The following is a 25,514-nucleotide window of genomic DNA, read 5'->3' on the forward strand; positions in this document are numbered from 1 at the left end:
GGCCCCCTGACCCGACATGCTCTCAGCCGGTTTTTCAAGTTATGTATGGTTAGAAAAAATTGAATGAAACTCCGTTTGTATGGGAAGGTGAAATTCGGCCGAGCTTGCTAAATTTATGCCAAATATTCCCCCACGCGACGAAGCTTGGCCCAATTATTTGATACGAACATAAAAAACATTCTGTCTCTTTTTCTATATTATACACATCGAGGAAAGTGTAAATATAAGTAGCTCACCAAATAAAAATTAAAAGTACCACTTATGTAAATGTAAAATTGCCGCCATAACTATAACGCCATAAATAACTCCTCAGACCAGTCAGACATGAGTCAGTCCCATGTCAGAGGGCCTACCGCGAACCACGTTCGACGTGTTGCCTCCCTGTCACACTTACGTACGAATTTACAAGTGCGACAGAGAGGCAACACGTCGAACGTGGTTCGCGGTAGGCCCTCAGACCCAACCCCAAATATTGTCTACGCCTTACTAGAGTATCCAAGAGACTACCGTGTGGGGTACCGTCAGGTGGGTACGGAACCCTGGGTCGTTTTAAAAACTCGTAACAAACAGCAACTGTATTTGAGGTTTGTTATTTTAATGAATTTGAATGAAACTAAATAAAAATAGATCAACTCCAATAAACATACGAGGCGAGAAACAAAAGCAAACACTTCACTAAAAGAGTATAAAATCGTGTAAAAGTCGCTTTAAATTTAACAGACTTTGTAAACTCAACGTCATTGACGTGACATGTCAAAAATCAATTTGCAGAGGGCGCTGTAAATCGCTCGGCCACGTAAGTCAGGGTCGTATTTTTCTTGACTTTATTGCTTTAATTACGTTGTTTTATGCTCCCTTTTAATATGTGAAAACAGTGCAATAGTGTAAAAGTGTGTGTACAGTATCCTGTCTAAATATTCCGTTCCGATCGCGGTAAGTGTTGAATTCCGTCTGGCAAACGTCTTCGCCCATCCGTCAGTCCAGCAGTGAATTTGCATGTTTAATGCAATAATGTCACTTATATCTCAATTTTAATATAACATGGACATGAAATGATACTATACAAAGCATCTGTGAACGTGTGAGCAGTTAAGTTCGATGACTATGTCATAATATTGCCTTAACTTTTCTAGATTGAGGAACAATGTCCAATTTACCACCAAATCCGTATAGCAACTTACCCGGGGCTCCGCCGACGAACGCCAACATGGGGCCACAGCCACAGCTGTTCAATCAGATCCCTCCTCTCAGCCAGCTGCCTCCCGGCTATGGACAAAAACAGGACACAAACTCAAACACTCCACAACATCTGCCGACGTCGATGCCCCAGAACCACTTCGCCGGACAACCTCCAAATGTGAATCATTTCAATCAAAGTGGAAGCAATTCACCTGCATTCAACAATTCAGGAATGATGCCATCTGTGCAAACTAGTTTAGGCTCATCGCCAATAAGACCACCATTAAAGCCGGTGACTCCAACTGGGTACCAGAATTCTCAGCAAGTTCCTGTCTCGTCAGCCAGCCCACAAACAGTGTCTAATGCAAATCCTTCCCCTAATCCATATCCTCCTAACATTCCACCTCAACAAAGACAGATAAACGACAATGCACCTCCACTCATTGCCTCTAGTCAGTTCCAACCTGTCATGAATGGTCCCGGTCCACAGCCACCAAGCCAGTACCCAGTGTTTTCAAGTGCACCACAAACAGTGTTACCACCTAATGTGAACAGTGCCTACAGACCTATACTTGGACCACAAATTCCAAAAGGAACGGGCTCTCCACTACCACCTGGACCTCAAGGACCAGCCAGTCAGGCTAACATACCATTTTCTGGGCCTCTGCAACCAGGGCAGATGAGAAGCAGCCCATTAATATCTAGTCCCCCCTTGAGTGGTCCACCAACAAGTGCTCCAATCACAAATGCACCTTCAGCGGCAACATCAAATATGCCTTTAGGAGTGAATGGGCCATCAAGCCAACCAGGGAGACAACCACAAGGTCCACCTATATCTGTGCCTAATCTGGGGCCACCAATGGCCCGCCCACCAAATGGCCCACCTTCTACAGGTGGATCAGTTCATCCACCTGTTAGTGGTTCTCTTGGACCAGGCATGCCACCAAAACAGATGTTCCCAGGTCCTAATTTGAATGGACCCTCAGGACCAACACAACCTGCAAGACCACCTGGTTCTTTCCCTCCAGGTTCATTCCCAGCTCCTAATCAACCACCAATGCAAGGTCCTCCTTCAGGACCCCAAAGCTTACCACCTACCAGTCTCCAAAGTTTACCGCCTACAAGTCTACATCAGTCTGGTGTGCCTAAAATGCCGCTTGGACCACCAGGACCTTTAAACATGCAGTCTGGACCAACTAGCATGCCTCCTGGTCCTTACAATATGCAACCGGGGCCCCCTAATATGCCTTTAGGGCCTTCCAGCATGCAATCTGGGCCTCTGGGACCGCCAAATGTTCAACCTGGGCATCATAACATACCTCCAGGACCAAACATGCAAACAAGACCTGGCATGCCTTCCGGGCCAATACAATCAGGACCAAACATGCCACCTGGAATGCCGCCTATGCCTGTACCTCAAAGCACACCTGGAGTCCCAGCAGGGCCACCTAAGAGCAACATGCAGAACAGATATCCACAAATGCCTCAGAGCAACTTAAACAACCAGCCAATGATGCCTCCGCAACCTACTATGGCTCAACCTGGTATGAACAGACAGTATGCCCAACCGCAATACAACGCTCAGCAGTATAATACCCAGGGTATAGCACAACAGATGGGTCAGTTGAGCGTCACGAAGCAAGGCTTTGACCAGCTCTGGGGTCACCAGATGATAGACTTGCTGCAGTGTACAAACATCTTGCCGGAATACCCGGAGGAACCACCTGAGATACGGCTCGGCCACCAATTTGCAGAGTCATCTAACTGCAGTCCAGAGTGAGTTTTGTTTCATAATTATTTCTTGCTTTTCAAAAGTGATTCAGCAAAGCCAGCCTAATTAATACAAAAAAAAATGTATCTATATTTGTGTGTTTACATTTAATTTAATCTCATTTCAATCTTATTTGAATTATTTTATGCTAGCTTTGAAGAATAAACTTTCACCTACTGTTTAAACTCAATAAGTTCCATGAACTGTAGTTTCGAAAAATAGAAACAAACAATCTGTCTTAATTATCACTCAGCTAGGTAAAGACTTTGCAATCGTATTAGTAGTTTCTTAATTCTTTAAAGTTTTTAAATAGAGTAGGTATGTTGACAATTTTACTTGCGTCTTAATAAATAATGTGGTCTAAATCTATCTAATTCTTGCTGCTTACACGTAATTTTAATTTTTTTGGCCAATAAGCGGTTTCAGACTAGCGTTTTCTTCTGCGCTGCCCGCGCTATATTTCGTTACATTCGGTTTATAAAACACGAGCTTAGAGGCGCTTATAAGACGCTAGTCTGAACCCGCACTGAAATGTATCTATTTACTCTATTCATCTTATACGAGTCTAATGCTACTGATAACATGTTACTGAACGTAGTCACGTATAGATTTAAATTTGACATATAACAGGAGATAACTCAGCCACATCTGCAACTGACATGCCCTCGTTTTAAGTGGCTACTAATTGTTTGGTCAATTTTCAACTCATCGTTAAGGTGGTCGTTAAATGACCGTGATCTGCTTCCGAAATGTTGATTTAAAAAATAACTGATTTTATATGGCTTAGTTTTCTTTTCTTTGGAACTGTACTTACGCATTAAATAAAATTGCGGTTTCTGAAAGAGTATCTTAGGTCATTTAAAAAAAGGTGACTAACAAATTATAGTGTGTCAAAGGACTGTCTTATTTCAAACATAGACAGAGAGAGTCATACTATCTTTGTCTAAGACTAGTACTAGTACCCAAAAGAAAAGGATGAGTATAGTTTTTTTTGTTCCTATTTACTGACAAATTGGTTTGACCATCTATAAGTTAAAGGTGTTCGAAAGAGGCATCATGCTCATATTTTCCAAAACACATGGTGTTTAATTTACCCAGGTGTTTAAAAATCCATACATCGTTAGTCTCCTCTCGTAAAGACAATAGTAGCGTGTCATCATATGAAAGTAGTAAAGATAAACTATGTGTGCTTTGTAATCTTTGATAATGATAACGATAAATCAGACGGAAGGTAAAAGTTCTTGGAATAACTTGTTAAAATTTTGTTTTGTAGTTAAACAAGTCATAAGAGTCAGATTGGAAAACGTCGTAAATCAATTATACATATTTTTAGACTAATTTCTAACGAACTGGTGGATGCTAGACTAGATCGGTTTGAATAAACTAGGCTTACTCATTGACGTATAATATCTAAGGACGGGCTAATGGGGCACTAAACATCGTTCGTACTATAGTCCGTCAACCAAATCTTGTCAGTAGCAATGTAAAGCAAACTAAAGTAGGGCAACACTCAAAGAGCAGTATTGCGCTAAGAAAAGCAGCAATGTACATCGAACCAACAGTTTTTTTTTCCGCTGAGCGCGCCCTGCGTACGTCAATTCAAATTGTCACTCGCGGTTTATTGAAAAAAATTGAAACATGGACGGACAATTTAAAAGCGATGTTAAAACAATGTTAATCAAAATGATGAACAAATTTGAAGATATCAAAAACAACTCCATATCGTAGTGCTTATATTCTCTTTGTTCCCTATCTATGTCTTCTAAGTTTACTAAAATAAAATCATATCAAAATGCAGATAATTAGATAGTGCATATATTTGTTATTTACAATATAATATGCCACTTGTTAATGTAAATTAGTGTACTGTTCTGGATGAATATGACATACCTGTGTAATTTTTTTGATTGGTATATATTGTACAATATACATATTAAAAATAAAACAACTGATATTTGGGTGTTTATTTAATTTAAAGGTAAATAAGATAAGGGTCACTTTTCGACTTGGTTGCGTTGTACACGTACATAAACCGCCATAGGTAAGTATTGTCTGAAAATATACTACCTACTACGAACGCCTTATATTGGGCAAGATTTAATCCTGCAACAAACATGTATGGATTAGGTAGATATTGCGAAAGAACGGCGATATAATCAAGGCTCTTAATACTGTTTAAAAGGTTTACCTTTGTAAATAGTCACAATTGATTGCTGAAAATATTAGACATGTGGGCCTATGGACGGTTTCCAGGACACAATTTATGGTCTTGTTGGATAGATTTAGGCATACGTTTTAATTTTATTTATGCCTTTTAACCCTAAAACAAAAAAACTGAACATAATCTTAAAAGTTCGAAAGAGTTCTTCCAATACTTGTCATAACCTCAATTTTTAGTAATGTTTACCATCAACGAGCATGATTGTACATTGTAGGCCCCTTAGCTTTGCTTATTCTTTATTAATGTATTGGTATTTAATGGTGACAGCAGAAATATCTCTTGAAACAGAAACGATTCAGAAATTTCAGAATGAAAACCAAATGAAAACAAATAAGGTGACGGCTGTCATTCGCGATCCACATTCCACAGATAAAACACAGATGACACGCGTTTTGGAATTATTTGAACACAGTGTTGCTAACCCGCGATTTTTCAAATTTGCCGCCTTTTACTACTGACAAGATTTGGTTGACGGACTTTAGTTCAGCGGTGCTACCCACAAATTCCAGCCAATCGTGCAGTCTAACGCGACTAGCTGCGACCAATAGCACGCGTAATGCGAACTCGTCAACCAATCGCGCGCGTGATGCGAACTCATCAACCAATCGCGTTGTAGCGATTTCACACCGCTGTACTGGCCCCTGTCATGCCTCTTTATTATTGCCCGTAAAGCCAGTCCCTAGATATCTATTAGGGATTACAGAACCGGTACTGTTTAAAAGAACCGGGATTTTCGGTACCGGGCAAAAATGGAACCGGGATTTCCCGGTATTTTCGGTACTTTCGGGACTGCCTTCAAAAATCAGTTTTCACATCAATTTTCAGTAAAAAAAAGCGTAAAACGACCACGAATCTTTCTTAAAACAATAAAAAAACCGGCCAAGTGTGAGTCGGACTCGCGCACGGAGGGTTCCGCACCATCAACAAAAAATAGAGCAAAACAAGCAAAAAAACGGTCACCCATCCAAGTACTGACCCCGCCCGACGTTGCTTAACTTCGGACAAAAATCACGTTTGTTTTGTTATATGGGAGCCCCACTTAAATCTTTATTTTATTCTGTTTTATTATTTATTGTTATAGCGGCAACAGAAATACATCATCTGTGAAAATTTCAACTGTCTAGCTATCACGGTTCGTGAGATACAGCCTGATGACAGACGGACGGACGGACGGACGGACGGACGGACGGACAGCGGAGTCTTAGTAATAGGGTCCCGTTTTTACCCTTTGGGTACGGAACCCTAAAAAGTACCACAGTGAATGTACACTTCTTTTGTACCATAATATGTGTCTTTAAGTCACACAATCATTAATATAATTTGTTTTTCTTTTCCTAAACTACATGATATTTTTACTATCTTTGTTGATTTGATTGGCAAAAACTGAATTGTGGCTCTGTAATATCATCTCTTTTTTTTTAAATATGTAAGACGTTTTGTGAAAAAGGATAAAAAAAATGATAATTTTCGCATGCGTTCAACAAGGGCTGTGGACCTTCGAACATATAATAACTATCAATACGACAAATCAAGAAATTATTCAGCCAGAATTATTAATTCATTTAAAATTTTTAAAATATCATTGTCATAAGTGAGTTTCTTATACCGTGTTTGAATTTGAATTAAAAGTAGTATTTTATTAATTACAAAATTGTCTCTATTTTTGCTTTTAGTTAGTATACAAATATGAAATAACTAATTGTTCGTATAAAATTATTATTCGTACAAATATTTATGCCCTTAAAGTATCAAATTACGCAATTTTATATTGTCGGCATTGTCAAACCCATTGACTTTTTTTTTAATGTATTTTAATGTAGTGATCAGCCGTAAAAGTATTACCATCAGCCTTAGATTGACAAAATATATTTATTTTCTTTATAAAACATGATATTTCATGCTAAGTAACAGAAAACAGTCAAATATTGTACCGGAAATTTTAGTCCTGAAAATCCCGGGAGTACCGGGATTTTAATTTTGAAATCCCGGTTCTTTGCTTGGCTCTAAATCCCGGGAATTCCCGGTACTTTCGGTACCGGTATTTCCCGGGAGCAAACCCTAATATCTATGTCAATGGGCTTACTATTAAAAAAAATTGGGTCACGTACAGATTTAGTGTTGAAAGTCTTTTCAACTTATACCTTAAAATTAATATCATAGGGTATGCATTATTACTATACAAATACTGTTTATTGCACACCTCTATACAGTGAACAATATAATGAATACAGCAAATCAAGTAGAGGTAAACAACAGGCGTTCGAGATCTTTTCTAAACAACCTAGCGGAAATTAATAAATTAATGTCATGTCTGTAGGTAGGTATGTCAATAAATATTAACCCCACAAGTTTGATTGATACTCCCGAAAACTAAGACGGGACTATTTTCGGTCGATGTAACGTACAACCAGAATTTAGTCTCTAGAATCCATCCAACTGCGGGTAAAGGAGAAATATTATTTTGTTGTGTCTGCTGTGTATGACCCTTATTGATAAGAACCGACGTTACCGCAGTCCTCTCGCAGTTAACTTGTAATGGCTGTATACAAACGCTAAGAGGCTGTCTGTTGACACTTTCCTGGTTGTTTGATTACGAGGAAAACGCACGAGTAGACTAGCACGGCATTACGTACTGTTGTTTGTCTTTTAGCCGTATTCTCTAATTGGTTGGGCCCTACACAATATACATCTCACTTACCGTTGCCTATGTAGAAGTGTGAAGTTATCCAGTTGTTAGAATCCTAAATTCGTCTTGTAGAATCTTGTCTCGTGGCAGAAATGTCTGCAAACGACAATGCTTAGATATAAAGGAAACGTGGAAAAAATCACTCTCGTGTTTTCCCACTTTTCCTTTATGATCTAAGCATTGTTAGAATCCTTACGCTACTTGCAATAACACATTGATACTCGTATCTTAATTATATACAGTGACGCTAACACGGTTATTCGCGGCCTGTCGCAGGATTTCCTTCGCCCTATCAAGAATAAAATACACAACGCATTTGAAGATAATAATTTAAAGCGATGTTTGTTTTACATATGCAACACGAGACAGGCATGTTATGAATAATATAAAGCCTGACCAGGTACCTATATATGATCACGCGCCATGTTGCGGAATTTCACTGGAACTAGTTTTTTTCATACTATACTGGACCGTCACCCTATACATGAGAATAACAGCATCCTCTTGACAATGATCATATATTACTGGTCAGGCTTTAAATGTTGTAAATACGGGCTATATTTGGACTTTGAGTCTTCGGTACATGCGTCATCGGGCAATGACTTAAATTGATTATGGTTACGATCTTACGATTATGACTGGGACTGGGCACAAAGATGCTTTGTGAAGTTTCCATCTGTTTATAAACAGACTCGAGATAAGTTTTTTTAATTACAAACTGTTGAGCACTGACGACGAGATCCAAGTTGTGACTAACTGGCTCAGTTAGTACCCTTAGTAGATCGCATTTTTTTAAATGGCTTATACACCATATTGTCCACTGCTGAGCATATTAGGCCTCTCTTCCAGTACGCTTGGGTAATAAATGATAAATGCGTGAAGTAAACATTGAAGTATGGATGAAAATGAATTCAATAGTAGTAAAGTATGAATGATAGGTATAAGTAACTACTCCTAGTAGATCACATTGAACAGGGTAGTAAAGTCTATTATTTTATTCGGTAGACTAAAATGACATTTCATAGTATGAACATAAAATGTCATTTCATACTATGAAATGTCATTTTAGTCTACCGAATAAAAAAATTGACTTTAGTTACAAAAAGTAAATGAAGTAAACAGGTAAATGGAATGATATTAATTTATTTTGTTGCATTTTTATTTTGTCAGACTGGCAACTGGCAATGCCAGTTTAGTTTGAGCATCCATTTATCAATTTTCTATAAGTACCTACCGTACGCTACATTGTGTTGAATAGTAATATCGATAAGGTGACGTTTTATCACGATTGTGTCTTTAATTATAGGATTGTTTACGAGCATGCAGTTGCACTATTGCATGCGCGCTTTGTGTGGTATAATTCGTTTCGTAATAGGACATTAGGGCACAATTATATATTAGGAATAACTTTACATTAAGTACATATATATTTTTTATGTTTTCGGAGTTTTTAAGTAACCCTAGAGTCCAGCGGATGCGATATGGAGTCGGCAGAAAAGTTACCTGTACCACCCAAACGATTTCAAATTTATGAAAAGAAAAGTCTAAACCCTAGGAATGGGAATCTAGGGTTTAAATTGTCTTTTCATAATTGTTGATTGCAAAAGGTGTTATGACACGAAAAATCCATCACAATCTGCCAAGATCCAGCACGCAATATATCTTATTTTATTGTATAATTACTCGTATAACAATACAATACAAATCCTCTTTATTGCACAACCTCAATCAAACATTTACAGAGACACGTATAATACATGAAGACAGAGGTAACAACAGGTGGTCTTATCGCAAAAGAGCGATCTTTTCCAGACAACGTAAACCTAAAGCTATAAACTCTTCTATGTTTAACATGTCGTGTTTTCGGTTTCAGGATCTTTCGGTGTACGATCAACCGTATACCCGAGACGAACAGCCTGCTGCAGAAGTCGCGCTTGCCCCTAGGAATACTAATCCATCCATTCAAGGATCTCAATGTAAGTTACATGTACAGTCACCACACGGATCCTAGCTAAATTGGTTGTTCCATACTTTCGCTATGGAATGTCCAGTTTAGCTAGAACCCTAAGCGCCACTTGCACCAGTCCACTAACCCGGGGTTAACCGGTTAAGTCCTTAATCCAGTGTCAAATTGTACTGGTAACCATGTTAACTCCATGGTTTAACCGGTTAACCCCGGGTTAGTTAATGGTGCAAGTGGCCCTAAATGGCGTAACAATCACGGAGCGTGACTGTACTTCTGACCAAACTAGCTAATGCCCACGTCTGCGTGGTATGATGATACTGATGATGATGTTTGATAAAGCAATATCCTTGACCTTCCTCGGGCCTCAAATTATCACCATACCAAATTTTATCTAAATCAGCTCAGCGGTTTAAGCGTGAAGAGGTAACAGACAGATAGACAGACAATAGCTTTCGCATTTATAATATTAGTAAGGATATATCGCAGTAATTAGTTTTTTAAGTGTTACAAAGATCTCAGAATTAAGCATGACTACTTCTATCGGGCACTTTATGCTGTAGGTGTAACAATGAAATAGGGTATTTAATAACAAACAAACTATATCTTATGTCGATAAGCGCGCCTATTGTTGTCATTTCGTGTACTTATTTGCTTATTTGAATGTCATCGCTGCTTGTGTATTTCATATTATATTATCGGTAACGGACCACTGTCGCAGTTTCTTCTGCTGTATAGCTTTCAAATTGTTTAATATTTATTTATATCACGTAAATATGTGCAATATACATTCACTAAATTTCGCGAAGTTTTCACGCGCGCTGCGTGCAAGTGCCTCGTCACACTTTCACTATTATTGTAGGTATTCCGTTCACACCCGCGGTGACCCCAATACCTACTTTAGATTCGTCAGTCGCCTTGACTCTAACCTTCACTATGTGCACGGCGGTGGCGCCTCCTGACGCATGAACGTCATACATGACGTTTGACAAAAGGGACATCCGAAAATGATTTTGACAGTTGGCTGTTGGAATAAGTTCCCAATGTTCCCATTTTAGTCACAGCGCGTGCTAAGATCGTTTCGACTTCGCACGTTGACATTAAATTATCGCAGAAATTCAAGTAAACATTTAGTACATAATGTGCTAATCCATCTCCATTTGTTAAAGAGTAAAAATAAAACTATTTTAAAGAGTTATTGATTGTAAAAGAGATATACTTATCTCAAACCAAAATTAGCGTAGGTAATTACACTAAGTTTGAACAAATGTTGTTCATATTCCAGCACCTCCCGGTGATACAATGCTCGACGATAGTGCGGTGCCGCGCGTGCCGGACGTACATCAACCCGTTCGTGTACTTCGTGGACGCGAAGCGATGGAAGTGCAACCTCTGCTACCGGGTCAACGACTGTAAGTATATACCGTTGTACAAACATGCATATAAAAAAAAAACTAAAAAAATATGGTTTGTTTAAAATGTATATTTGTGTAAGTAAAGTGTCTATTTTCATATCCACTATTTACAATCCTGCACCAAACTAACTGTCTCGTTTGTCTCTGTTTAAAAAAAAAAATATAAAATAAAAATCATTTATCTCAGAAAACAGGTTCATTAATTTGGTTAGTAACTTTTAACTTAAGAACTATGTTTGAAAAAGAAAGCACATAAAATTCGATAAATGAAAATTAAACCTAAAATATAATAAGTAACAAAAATACACAAATATGCGACCACTCCCCTATGTCGCCTCCCGTGAACTCGTCGTTTAGCCCAGTGGTTGACTGGTAGAGAATGCCTCAAGGCGTTAAGTCCGCCATTTGTACTCTTTTTGTGTAAATTTGTGCAATAAAGTTTCAATAAAGAAATATTCCCGCACCTCTCGTTATTCAGAGCTCGACGATACTGTGGCACTAAATGACAGCATAACTCCTAAATATCCACCAGTTGCACCATCCGCACTTGACATATTGATCAACGTCATCCGGCGCCGCGGCGGTTTACTATGAAACTTTCCATACAATAAAATGTAGCGAACTCCTTAACGATGACAAACAGTTTGGTGCAACCGACCCTTAAAGGTTCCGTCACACAGGCGAGTTTTCCGGGCGGGGTGCGCCGCTATTACATATAAAACGCTCACGCCCCGCTTACCTTACCTTACGAACCTTAAAGCGTTCATTTAAGGCAGTGGTTCCTAACCTGGGGGTAATTACCCCCGTGGGGGTAAAACTGGTATTTTACGGGGGTACTAAGCTAACCTAATATAACAATACAACAAACGTACACATTTTATTTTTTATTACCATTGGGAGGGGTAAAATCAGGTTCCCTAGTTAGTCATAGGGGTGACCGGATTGAAAAGGTTAGGAACCACTGATTTAAGGCATATTAAATCTTGTGATTTATATCTTTCAGTACCCGAAGAGTTTCAATACGACCCCGTCAGCAAGTCGTACGGTGACCCGACGCGGCGGCCCGAGATCAAGTCCGCGACCATCGAGTTCATCGCGCCCGGCGAGTACATGCTGCGCCCGCCGCAGCCCGCCGTCTACCTCTTCCTGTTCGATGTCTCGCAGATCGCCATGGACTCGGGGTACCTGCAAGTAAGTTTCTGGGAATCCCTTGTCGAAGAAGCTTATATTAGCTGTATTAGTGTAAGGCCTGAGTAGACGCTCGAAGCGGAGCGTTCGGCGGGGCGTGCAGCGTGGCGTCGGGGTCAGGAGTGATTTGAGCAGCGTGCACTAAGGCCGCTCCTATACGCTTGCATTTGTTTAACATGCACGCCGCACGCCCCGCCCCGCTGCACGCCCAACTCGAGCGTCCACTCAGGCCTTACACTTAGAAGTGGGAGTAGCAGCACTGAGCCGACATCCTTGCGCCATCACGCCCGCTACTGCGGCCAATGCAGGTTAAAGTGCTACTTCAAAGCCTTGTCACACGCTTTAACCAACAATGTATATGACTGTTTATACGACAACGGGTTCACTCACTTGAATTTTTAGTCGCTATTGGCGACGTGTTTTGGGCCCTTCGGGGGTCCATCCTCAGGCTCGAGTGCTCGCGGCGACGAGTGCGGCGGCAGTGCACGAGTGAAACCGTTGTCGTATAAACAGTTTAAAATATGTCTCACGAAAGTTTAATATCAATGTACTTATATGACCTTGGAGGATATAACCAAACGGAGTAGCCATTAACAGGCGTTCCCCTCTGTCGAAACTATGATCAAAGGTCATACACATTGTATGAACTGACGTTTGTCTGACATGGTTATTTTTACGTTACGTGTACATTTGACGTGCTCCTCCCCCGCAAAAATCGGCAGACTGTTTTGTACAGAAAATTACAGACAAGGCGTCCATTTGGTTATATCCTCCAAGTATATGACCGACGTTGATGGATTGATATCGGACCGGACTGTGTTTGCTTTTATATAGGTAAATGGCTATTGCCAAAACTAAACCATTATGTTACAAATATGGTTACACCATCGTCATTCTTCACTAGAGTCAATCTCTAAAATATCTCCCGAGACAATAATAAATAAAAACCTGTAGAATTTTTTCCTTATCACAAATTTTATTCTAATATTGATCTTACCTTTACAGGTAGTATGCGAGACCCTGAAGAACAATCTAGACCAGTTACCCGGCGACGCTCGCACGCAGGTGGGCTTCATCTGCTACGACTCGCACGTGCACTACTACCTCATGAGCGAGGGGCTCACGAGGCCTAAGGAGATGACTGTGCTGGATATTGACGGTGAGTGTTTGTTAGAACAATACAGCAGGCTCTATAGAACAATCTAGACCAGTTATCCGGCGACACTCGCACGCAGGTGGGCTTCATCTGCTACGACTCGCACGTGCACTACTACCTCATGAGCGAGGGGCTCACGAGCCCTAAGGAGATGACTGTGCTGGATATTGACGGTGAGTGTTTGTTAGAACAATACAGCAGGCTCTATAGAACAATCTAGACAAGTTACCCGGCACGCTCGCACGCAGGTGGGCTTCATCTGCTACGACTCGCACGTGCACTACTACCTCATGAGCGAGGGGCTCACGAGGCCTAAGGAGATGACTGTGCTGGATATTGACGGTGAGTGTTTGTTAGAACAATACAGCAGGCTCTATAGAACAATCTAGACAAGTTACCCGGCACGCTCGCACGCAGGTGGGCTTCATCTGCTACGACTCGCACGTGCACTACTACCTCATGAGCGAGGGGCTCACGAGGCCTAAGGAGATGACAGTGCTGGATATTGACGGTGAGTGTTTGTTAGAACAATACAGCAGGCTCTATAGAACAATCTAGACCAGTTATCCGGCGACACTCGCACGCAGGTGGGCTTCATCTGCTACGACTCGCACGTGCACTACTACCTCATGAGCGAGGGGCTCACGAGCCCTAAGGAGATGACTGTGCTGGATATTGACGGTGAGTGTTTGTTAGAACAATACAGCAGGCTCTATAGAACAATCTAGACAAGTTACCCGGCACGCTCGCACGCAGGTGGGCTTCATCTGCTACGACTCGCACGTGCACTACTACCTCATGAGCGAGGGGCTCACGAGGCCTAAGGAGATGACTGTGCTGGATATTGACGGTGAGTGTTTGTTACAACAATACAGCAGGCTCTATAGAACAATCTAAACCAGTTACCCGGCACGCTCGCACGCAGGATGGCTTCATCTGCTACGACTCGCACGTGCACTACTACCTCATGAGCGAGGGGCTCACGAGGCCTAAGGAGATGACTGTGCTGGATATTGACGGTGAGTGTTTGTTAGAACAATACAGCAGGCTCTATAGAACAATTTAGACAAGTTATCCGGCGACGCTCGCACGCAGGTTGGCTTCATCTGCTACGACTCGCACGTGCACTACTACCTCATGAGCGAGGGGCTCACGAGGCCTAAGGAGATGACTGTGCTGGATATTGACGGTGAGTGTTTGTTAGAACAATACAGCAGGCTCTATAGAACAATCTAGACAAGTTACCCGGCACGCTCGCACGCAGGTGGGCTTCATCTGCTACGACTCGCACGTGCACTACTACCTCATGAGCGAGGGGCTCACGAGCCCTAAGGAGATGACTGTGCTGGATATTGACGGTGAGTGTTTGTTAGAACAATACAGCTGGCTCTATAGAACCACCTAGACTAGTTACCTGGTGACGCTCGCACGCGGGTGGCTTCATCTGCTACGACTCGCACGATGTAGATGAGGTAGGAGCCTACCTCATGAGTAATGGGCGGACGACCGATGCAATATACGTCAAAATCATGTCAAACGTTATACGTAATTAAAATTGGTTTAAATAAGACAACACGATTTTGACGTATATTGCATCCGTCGTCCGCCCATTACTCATGAGCGAGGGCCTATTATTATTATTTTCAGGGAAGTATTTGTCCAAAGCGAGTACCGTAGAAACATTCGTTATTTTCTTCTAAATTCGCTGCCAATATAAAAAAAATCCCTCACGAAATTTTGTTTCCAGACATATTCCTGCCGTCTCCCGAGTCGCTACTAGTGAATCTTGGCGAGCGGAAAGAGCTAGTGAAGGAGTTGCTGGCCGTGCTGGGCGCGCGGCGCAGCGCCGGTGCCGCCGGGCCGTCCGCGCTCGGCGCCGCGCTGCAGGCCGGGTACAAGCTCATGGTAACTACTACACCGTCGGTCGACCTTCCGCCGTTGCTATAAGGGCCACATTTGATCAGTTATCTGTGTACATACGACGTTTATTACGAACCTCGGCGAACACAAACAACTCGTCACGGAGCTAAAGAACGTAAACATTACGCGGGTACAAGCTCATGGTAACTACTGCACCGCACCGTCGGTGGAGGTGGACCTTCCGCCACAAAACAGATACAGTACAGAAATCAATCTACATACAAAGTGCGCTCGAGCAACGCACACATAGACACTCCTCACAGACACGATATCTCGGACCGGTTGGGACCAGTGCGAGCGCGAGTGTCAACCGCTTGAGACACGCGTCTGTGAACTTTTTTGTGCAATTATGGAGAAACAAAAATAGTAGTTTATGCAACAGTGATATAATAAGGGTTCTTAAAATTCAAGGGTCGAAGTTACAAAACGAGACGTAGTCGAGTTTTGTAAAAAAAGACCCGAGAATTTTAAGAACCAATTATGAGCTGTTGCATACATTACTTTTTCTATGACAGCTGCAGCAAAAAAAAAGAGTTATTATTAAAAAAAAAAGAGTTATTATTTAAAAAAAATTGAGTTATTATTTAAAAAAAAAGTGTTATTATTGTAAATGAAAACATACCTCTTTCAATCAAGATGATCGGAACTTGTATCTTTAAAAAAAATAAAGCAGTTGTATTATACTCATAAGATGACTGCTAGCAGTCATCTTATGAGCCTATAGACAAATCATTCAAATGACATTGCTTTAGATATCACTGTCAGTCATTTAATTGACACATTTAAGTGCTGGAGTAGAAAAAAAAGTTATTATAACTGTTCAGTGGATGGTTGTTTAAATTCAACATTAAACGGTGAATTGTCGTTTTTTAAGCTACCAGTGGTTTCAGAGAGGTAAGTAGGTATCTGCTTGTATTTCGATGGTTCGTTTTAACATTAAACAGAACAGTTAGGTAGGTAGGTAAACACCCCGCCCCGGCCACTACTAGATACGAGTGCCACTACCACGATAGTTTTTTGTGCATAAATCATAGTTGACAACCCTAGAGCGACCGCCGCGCGTAGGTATGAAAAGTGAAGTACATACATGTGATTGACTTCTGTACTGTATCTATTTTGTGCTTCCGCCGTTGCTATAAGGGCCACATTTGGTCAGTTAACTGTGTACATACGACGTTTGATACCTGGGCGAACACAAACAACTCGTCAAGGAGCTAAAGAACGTAAACATAACGAGAATATCCTAGCGTCGTCGCGGCATCTTTCCCAATTTTCTATTTTTATAATCCCAAAAATGAAAACAGGCTTCCGTTTTTATGAAAGCGACTGCCGTCTGACCTCCCAACTCGAAGATAAAACTAGACCTCATTGGGATAAGTCCGGGTTTCTCACGATGTTTTCCTTCACCGAGAAGCGAGTTATAAACATCAAATCGTCAGGTCATAAATCAAGCGTGTTTTGTTACTAGGGTTCACTATGGTAAATTGGTGGTACTTTTTTTCTTGGACTTTTCCTAGCTAGCTAAATAAATCAAATTTAGTTCTAAGTTAGCAAAAACTATCAAATCTGTAGAAGTCCTAGGGTTAAGTAGCACTTTTAAGAATCTGTTTCTATTTCTTGATGAGCTAATCACTACATAGTATAAAACAAAGTCGCTTTCCTGTCTGTCTGTCTGTCTGTCTGTCTGTATGCTTAGATCTTTAAAACTACGCAACGGATTTTGATGCGGTTTTTTTAATAGATAAGAGTGATTAAAGAGGAAGGTTTATGTATAATTTGTTAAGCTGTGCGAAGTCGGGGCGGGTCGCTGGTACATAATATTTTATTTTTTTATTTAACCTGTATTGTGTCCCACTGCTGGGCAAAGGCCTCCCCTGTCTACATAATAAAATATTGTAGCTAATATATACTGTACTAAATAATGTGTTATGTTACAGGCACCAACAGGAGGTCGCATCACAGTGTTCCAGACATGTTTACCGACCATCGGACCCGGACGGTTAGAATCAAGGTAAGCTGTCACAGACAATCCAACCTCTAGACATAGCATAGTCGCGCTACCCCCTCTGCCACACATACGGTAGCGTTACTCCATCTTCGAGTCAATCCCGTGCCGTGATTGGTCCGTGTCTTTGAACGGACCAATCACGGCACGGGATTCGCTCACCTCGTCCCCCCGCATTTTTGGCAGCATCGGTTTCATGAAAGAATTGGCCTAAGCTCAGTCTAGAGGTTGGATTGTCAGTGTATGCTGTACACAAGCATTGTTTGTTTTAATCATTAAAATTATAACACATGCCTTTACTCATGCTCATCGCTTCGCTCGGGACGGATAATTGGGTATTTTCCTCTACTTAAAATAAATTATTTCACGCCGTGCACGAAATAAAGCACCAGATAATTATTAGAAAAATATAGACAGCAGTTATTTTTAAATACTATTTCTATTTAATAAATTGGATTGAAACATAAAAAGTAGGTGAGTTGACCGTGACGTCACTACACACGTTTTAATATAAATTCCATATTAGAAAATCGTTCTGACAGTTCTAAAATATAAGCTGATTTGACTAATAGGAAAGTAACCAATTTGCCTTTTTGTAAGTACAATCTACTATTTTGACCGTTCTTATTTTTTTTCAGGGAAGACCCCAACGCACGGTCATCGAAAGACGTGGCGCACTTAAAGCCGGCTACGGACTTTTACAAACGCATCGCGTTGGACTGCAGCGGCGCGCAGGTCGCCGTGGATCTGTTCTTGCTTAGTTCGCAATACAGCGATTTGGCGACATTAAGTGAGTATCGAAGCACTTGGTAGCCATTTTCAATGGTCCAAAAAATTCTATTTATTTATTTAATTCTATAGTAAAACGTGTTCGAGCTGATTATAGTATTTTTCAAACAGGAAGGGTACGCTGACAGACGTCATTCAATACAATTCAGTGAGATTTGGCGTTTTGAGGTTGTAAATTATATGGAGATGACACTTGTCAGCATACCTATCGTGTTTGAAAAATATTACGCGTGTCCTACACGACTTACTTGGGTCAATCAACTATTTCTTGTTGTTATTCTGTCCCATCAGCGAGGAGATAATAGTAACATAGATTGTTAGAAGACCCGCTGTACCATGTTCTACTAACATGCTCAGTAGATGTCCCATTATGGAAAAGTCTTACAACTACCATAAAATGCAAGTTTGGTTCATTTAAATACGAAAACGCATCGACACTGTTCGGCTGCATTCCGTGGAAGTTTCAGATATTTGGCAACACAATGCTGGAACAATCTTTCTCCGCCTTTGAGGAACCTGAAAAGTGTGCATAGTTTCAAAGTTACGTTAAAAAAAGAGATATATGAACATAAGCAAAGACAGGAAAATTTAAGTTGTGATACTAGCGCTATATTTGTTAGTCATTTCCAAATAATTAATTTAGGTTATAGTTTGGTCTGTTTAAAACTTTTGCTACTGGAAGTTTTTAAGTTTTCTGCACAAAATATACACGTGGCTTGCTATGTCATAGCACAAATATGGCCGTGCTGGTACCGTGCTGTGTGACGTGGCCGTGACGTGTAGCCAGCTGACAAGGCTGTTCTGGATACGGCAATTGCCTCAATGTTAAATAGTTTAGTTTAATTTTTATGTTTTAGGTATAGTTCTAGTTCTAATTAGTTTAGTTAAGCATAGCCGCCTCGTCGTCGAACGGCGTACGCCTGGGTCACAACGGAAGAACAGCGCTGGCTTTGCCAGCTACATGCTGAGTTGTGACCCTTTTATGGCAAAATACTCTTAATGTTATATATACATTGTACATTTGTCAACAAGTTTTTTGTCATCTGTGTTTGTCATAAATAAATGTATTTTCTTTCTTTCTTTCTTTCAAAATCCTAGAATTTTAAGAGTGCCTCAGGAGACCGTAACCATAGCAACGTGTGACAAGAAAAAGTTGATTAACCCACTTGTTTTTTGGTGGTCAGGTGGCATGAGCAAGTTTAGCGGCGGCACGGTGTACCACATCCCGCTGTTCAAGGCGAGCCGCTCGTGGCAGGCCGCCACGCTCGAGCGCATGCTCACCAGATACCTCACGAGGAAGGTCGGCTTCGAGGCAGTTATGCGGGTGCGCTGCACGAGGTACTGTTACACCCAAGCTCTTTTACACCCAAGATACTAAAATTACAGTTTATTTTTATTTAACATAATTTATTACACGGTAATTACTTAATATAGTGTATATTATTTGCATCCTAGACAGTAATAACAATAAATTTATACAGTTTAGTGAGCTAATAGGCGCTACATATGGGGCTACTTTTCCGCACTAGTGCGTAAAATAGCACTTTTCGTGCATATGTCGAAACTTTAAAGTGCCATATGTACTGTAAAACGTTGTTCGATACACGTGCGAATAGGTAATTCGCAACTCGTTTCGAATTTCCTCTTTTTCGCACTTGTATCGAAAATAGCTATTTTATAAAATCATACTTAGACTAATGCTTATAAGCAAACAACAGCATAACTATTAATACGTTCGCATAGATAGCTAACGTTTTTTGCATACGTTTGATTGCCTAAATTCTATATCACGTCTTGTTTCTTGTCGCAATTAACTTATCCTACAAAGACCCCCGGTACAAATTTTTGTATATATTCCACAATCTATTTTGAACTTTGGTTGAATAACAAAGAGTCCAAATTCAAAAACAATACAACTGCTTCTGGGTCTCAGGAGGATGTTTTTTGGGTGAAAAGAAAATTATGCCGAACTTGGATACTAAAAGCATTTATGATACCCAAAAATGTGCAGAATGTTTCGTAATCGACTATACAAATGAAATTACTAGTATCAAAAGGCCCTTAACAGCGATGTTCCTTAGATTATATTTTTTCCGGTGGTTTTTAAAATTAAAATTTCAAATGATCAAACACCTGCAGCGGTATCATGGTCGCGTTTTTATCACCTGTCACGTCATGCGTCACTTTCTCACCTACACACTTGTTAGAACGTGAAAGGCATGGTAGCATATATTATGATAAAGAGTAGGCCATATTACCCCTTCTGATTTATACCTTGGTTGTTTACAGGGGTATATCCATCCACACGTTCCACGGCAACTTCTTCGTCCGCTCCACGGACCTGCTGTCGCTACCCAACGTGTCGCCGGACGCAGGCTTCGGCATGCAGCTCGCTATAGAGGAGTCGCTGTCCGATCTGCAGCAAGTCTGCTTCCAGGCGGCGCTGCTGTATACTAGCAGTAAAGGTTAGTTGTATTCTAGTAGTATTATATACAGAGGTGTCTCTACACGGACCTGCTGTCGCTACCCAACGTGTCGCCGGACGCAGGCTTCGGCATGCAGCTCGCTATAGAGGAGTCGCTGTCCGATCTGCAGCAAGTCTGCTTCCAGGCGGCGCTGCTGTATACTAGCAGTAAAGGTTAGTTGTATTCTAGTAGTATTATATACAGAGGTGTCTCTACACGGACCTGCTGTCGCTACCCAACGTGTCGCCGGACGCAGGCTTCGGCATGCAGCTCGCTATAGAGGAGTCGCTGTCCGATCTGCAGCAAGTCTGCTTCCAGGCGGCGCTGCTGTATACTAGCAGTAAAGGTTAGTTGTATTCTACTGGTATTATATACAGAGGTGTCTCTACACGGACCTGCTGTCGCTACCCAACGTGTCGCCGGACGCAGGCTTCGGCATGCAGCTCGCTATAGAGGAGTCGCTGTCCGATCTACAGCAAGTCTGCTTCCAGGCGGCGCTGCTGTATACTAGCAGTAAAGGTTAGTTGTATTCTACTAGTATTATATACAGAGGTGTCTCTACACGGACCTGCTGTCGCTACCCAACGTGTCGCCGGACGCAGGCTTCGGCATGCAGCTCGCTATAGAGGAGTCGCTGTCCGATCTGCAGCAAGTCTGCTTCCAGGCGGCGCTGCTGTATACTAGCAGTAAAGGTTAGTTGTATTCTAGTAGTATTATATACAGAGGTGTCTCTACACGGACCTGCTGTCGCTACCCAACGTGTCGCCGGACGCAGGCTTCGGCATGCAGCTCGCTATAGAGGAGTCGCTGTCCGATCTACAGCAAGTCTGCTTCCAGGCGGCGCTGCTGTATACTAGCAGTAAAGGTTAATTGTATTCTAGTAGTATTATATACAGAGGTGTCTCTACACGGGCCTGCTGTCGCTACCCAACGTGTCGCCGGACGCAGGCTTCGGCATGCAGCTCGCTATAGAGGAGTCGCTGTCCGATCTACAGCAAGTCTGCTTCCAGGCGGCGCTGCTGTATACTAGCAGTAAAGGTTAGTTGTATTCTACTAGTATTATATACAGAGGTGTCTCTACACGGACCTGCTGTCGCTACCCAACGTGTCGCCGGACGCAGGCTTCGGCATGCAGCTCGCTATAGAGGAGTCGCTGTCCGATCTGCAGCAAGTCTGCTTCCAGGCGGCGCTGCTGTATACTAGCAGTAAAGGTTAGTTGTATTCTAGTAGTATTATATACAGAGGTGTCTCTACACGGACCTGCTGTCGCTACCCAACGTGTCGCCGGACGCAGGCTTCGGCATGCAGCTCGCTATAGAGGAGTCGCTGTCCGATCTACAGCAAGTCTGCTTCCAGGCGGCGCTGCTGTATACTAGCAGTAAAGGTTAATTGTATTCTAGTAGTATTATATACAGAGGTGTCTCTACACGGGCCTGCTGTCGCTACCCAACGTGTCGCCGGACGCAGGCTTCGGCATGCAGCTCGCTATAGAGGAGTCGCTGTCCGATCTGCAGCAAGTCTGCTTCCAGGCGGCGCTGCTGTATACTAGCAGTAAAGGTTAATTGTATTCTAGTAGTATTATATACAGAGGTGTCTCTACACGGGCCTGCTGTCGCTACCCAACGTGTCGCCGGACGCAGGCTTCGGCATGCAGCTCGCTATAGAGGAGTCGCTGTCCGATCTGCAGCAAGTCTGCTTCCAGGCGGCGCTGCTGTATACTAGCAGTAAAGGTAAACAAGATAAATACGTTAGATAATTTTTGTCTAAAAATGCATTCCCTAAATTAAAATTTATCTTAAATTAAAATTTGAATTTCTATGACTACTGTCTATGACTCCTGATTTTTCTATATGGACAATAAAAAAACCAGAGAGCATAAACAAAATTTAAATGAATGAGTCTTAGTGTGTGAAAGGAACGTTGAAAGACAGTACAGCAGCAGAAGTTGCAAAGCGGGCGAGGTATTCAAAATTACCTTGACACGCTCTTATTCTCTTGACAATAAAGTCGCGTCAAGAACATTTTGAACACGTCGCCCGCTTAGCAACTTCTGCTGCTGACTGTACTAAGGGGAAGAGAGGAGGGTGCAGTGCGACTTCAACATTATTTTAACTGGCGGAGATGTAAAAATAACCTTGTATAGCCGCGGTCCTGGGTTCGAATCCCAGTAAGGGCATTTATTTGTGTGAGCACAGATATTTGTTCCTGAGTCATGGTTGTTTTCTATGTATTTAAGTATTTGTATATTATATATATCGTTGTCTGAGTACCCACAACACAAGCTTTCTTGAGCTTACCGTGGGGCTTAGTCAATTTGTGTAATAATGTCCTATAATATTTATTTATTTATATACTTGTAATAAACGCTATAGAATCATTTATTCTAACAGGTGAAAGAAGGATACGGGTGCACACGCTGGCGCTGCCCATAGCCAACACGCTCACGGACGTGCTGCACTCCGCGGACCAGATGTGCATCATAGGACTACTTAGCAAAATGGGTGAGTACCAGTGTAGTTTGAGTTCTAGGATATTTTATACTTTTTTATAATTTGTATGAAATTTGGGAGGTTAAAAAAAGGTTTTTTTGTGTAACATCGCAAATAATACAACACAAGCATGAAGTCATTATTATAGTATCAAGGATAAATAGTCTGGTGAACCTTGGCGCCTATATTTTTAAATTTTGTCGCTTTTTTCTATTGAAACTACAAAACTGACTATAAAAACAGAGTTTGTAATGAAACTAGCGACCCCGCCCCGGCTTCGCTTCGCACGGGTAAACAAATTATACATAAACCTTTCTCTTGAATCACTCTATCTATTTAAAAAACGCATCAAAATCCGTTGCGTATGAACAGTCTGTCTGGTCTTGGTGGCTGTCCGTCGTGAACTGATCTTATTTTGTCGTGTCGTTGTCATGTCTAATTTTGAATTTAAATGTCCATAGTTCCAAATATGTATGTCAGTCAGCCAGTCAGTTAGTCTATGTCAGGTCGCCACGGAGGTTGGAAGCCACGACAGCGTAGTTTTAATCTGTCCTATCTCAATGGCTCAAATATGGGTCGTAATAAGGCGTCGCGAGGTCGTGGGATCGGAGAGGTAGATATAAGCATACATAGGGACAGACAGATAGCGGGAAGCGACTTTGTTTTATACTATGTAGTGATAATATCTACTTTATTTTTTCCAGCCGTAGACCGATGTGTAGACGCGTCCATGTCGGAAGCTCGGGAAGCGTTAATAAACGTAGCCATCGACGCTCTGTCCGCGCACCGGCTGTCGCAGAACCTGCCAGCCGGCGGCGCGAGCTCGGCGCTGCACGCGCCCGCCTCGCTGCGTCTGCTGCCGCTACTGCTGCTGGCCTTGCTGAAGAGGGTCAGTTTCTGTTTGACTTTGTTTCCGTGTAGTGGAGACCAGCGGCTAATAAACGTAGCTCGGCGCTGCACGCGCCCGCCTCGCTGCGTCTGCTGCCGCTACTGCTGCTGGCCTTGCTGAAGAGGGTTAGTTTCTGTTTGATTTTGTTTCCGTGTAGTGGAGACCAGCGGCTAATAAACGTAGCTCGGCGCTGCACGCGCCCGCCTCGCTGCGTCTGCTGCCGCTGATGCTGCTGGCCTTGCTGAAGAGGGTTAGTTCATTGGTTCGGTTTCAGGTGACTTCAGCTTATTTCAGCGGAGTGGACGCTGGCGGGCAGCGGGGCGACAACCGGCATTTCAAGGCCGTTTCTACATAGGTTCGATCAAATGTACGGCCTTGAACGCCCGCTTGTCACCTGGCGCTAGCGTGCATCCGCGGCCTAAGGGCGTCCAAACGCCACGACCAAACGAGCCTTACATGTTACATGCAATTCCCAGTTTTATTCGCTTAACGACCGTTTACAATAGGCTAGATGACAAGTTTTTAATAATGGTATCAGTCGATCAGGTTTGTTTTGACAATCAAATGGTACCCATTGCATTAAAGCAATGCAAAAATCAGAAAGGACAGTCGAAGTCTAACATTATGTAAGTTATATTGGCTTTTAAAATGGGACTCATCCTATATCGTGAAAGATAATTTTTGACTAATTTTTTTTGGGATTATTCTCATAGTAAAAATCGTTCGATATGAGTTATTTATTCATCTCGCGAAGTAAATCTATGGTTTCAACACGCTGCTTACAAAAATTATCCGTTGCTTACGTTACTAATGTCGTATTTTGTTACAGAAAGCGTTCCGAACGGGCACGTCGACGCGCCTAGACGATCGCGTGGCCGACATGTGCGACATCAAGTCCCTGCCACTACCACAACTAATACGCGCCGCGTATCCCCCTCTCTATCCTATACACGAGCTGTGCAATATGAGGGAAGAGGACCCCATGCTGCCGCAGCTCATGCTCAGTGCGCAGAGGTGAGAATAATGTAGATATCATATCTAGTATCATACTAGGGAGGAGTTAGTAGTGCTCTCTTACCGTTTTTCCGAAAACTTTAGTTTTTTCAAAACAACAAAATAGTAAAAACTGCTAATATAAAATAGTGAAAAATATCTGTATAATTTGGGTTCTTCTTAAACAAAGGTTTATTTCGAGGACACGTTACTTTAACTTGGCCGCAGTCTCATATCGTACTTCTTATACGCGTTGAGATTTGAGATCTCGCTTATATATTGTATTGGCTTAATTTTGTATTGGAAATGGGACGCTTGGCACTGAAAGTGTTAATAAATGAATCACGTTAAATCTTTGGCGCCGCCACTATTTAGTGATTTGACT

At 41.9% G+C, this 25,514-nt stretch overlaps 1 protein-coding gene across 1 annotated transcript in view; it reads left to right on the top strand.

The window, feature by feature from the left end:
- Positions 1–747: 747 nt before the first annotated feature.
- LOC134650013 (protein transport protein Sec24A) overlaps positions 748–25,514 on the top strand; it is a 28,907-nt gene continuing 4,140 nt past the window's right edge. Inside the window, exons 1-14 of the mRNA XM_063504829.1 lie at positions 748–933; positions 1,134–2,955; positions 9,731–9,833; positions 11,106–11,232; positions 12,239–12,426; positions 13,429–13,582; positions 15,327–15,484; positions 17,437–17,510; positions 18,143–18,294; positions 19,478–19,631; positions 20,583–20,758; positions 23,149–23,259; positions 23,952–24,136; positions 24,966–25,150. Of these exons, the coding sequence (XP_063360899.1) occupies positions 1,145–2,955; positions 9,731–9,833; positions 11,106–11,232; positions 12,239–12,426; positions 13,429–13,582; positions 15,327–15,484; positions 17,437–17,510; positions 18,143–18,294; positions 19,478–19,631; positions 20,583–20,758; positions 23,149–23,259; positions 23,952–24,136; positions 24,966–25,150 (3,578 nt within the window). The 5' untranslated portion in view covers positions 748–933; positions 1,134–1,144. The remainder of the gene's footprint in view (positions 934–1,133; positions 2,956–9,730; positions 9,834–11,105; positions 11,233–12,238; positions 12,427–13,428; positions 13,583–15,326; positions 15,485–17,436; positions 17,511–18,142; positions 18,295–19,477; positions 19,632–20,582; positions 20,759–23,148; positions 23,260–23,951; positions 24,137–24,965; positions 25,151–25,514) is intronic.

This window comes from Cydia amplana, chromosome 8, assembly GCF_948474715.1.
Source record: "Cydia amplana chromosome 8, ilCydAmpl1.1, whole genome shotgun sequence".
Lineage (NCBI taxonomy): Eukaryota > Metazoa > Arthropoda > Insecta > Lepidoptera > Tortricidae > Cydia > Cydia amplana.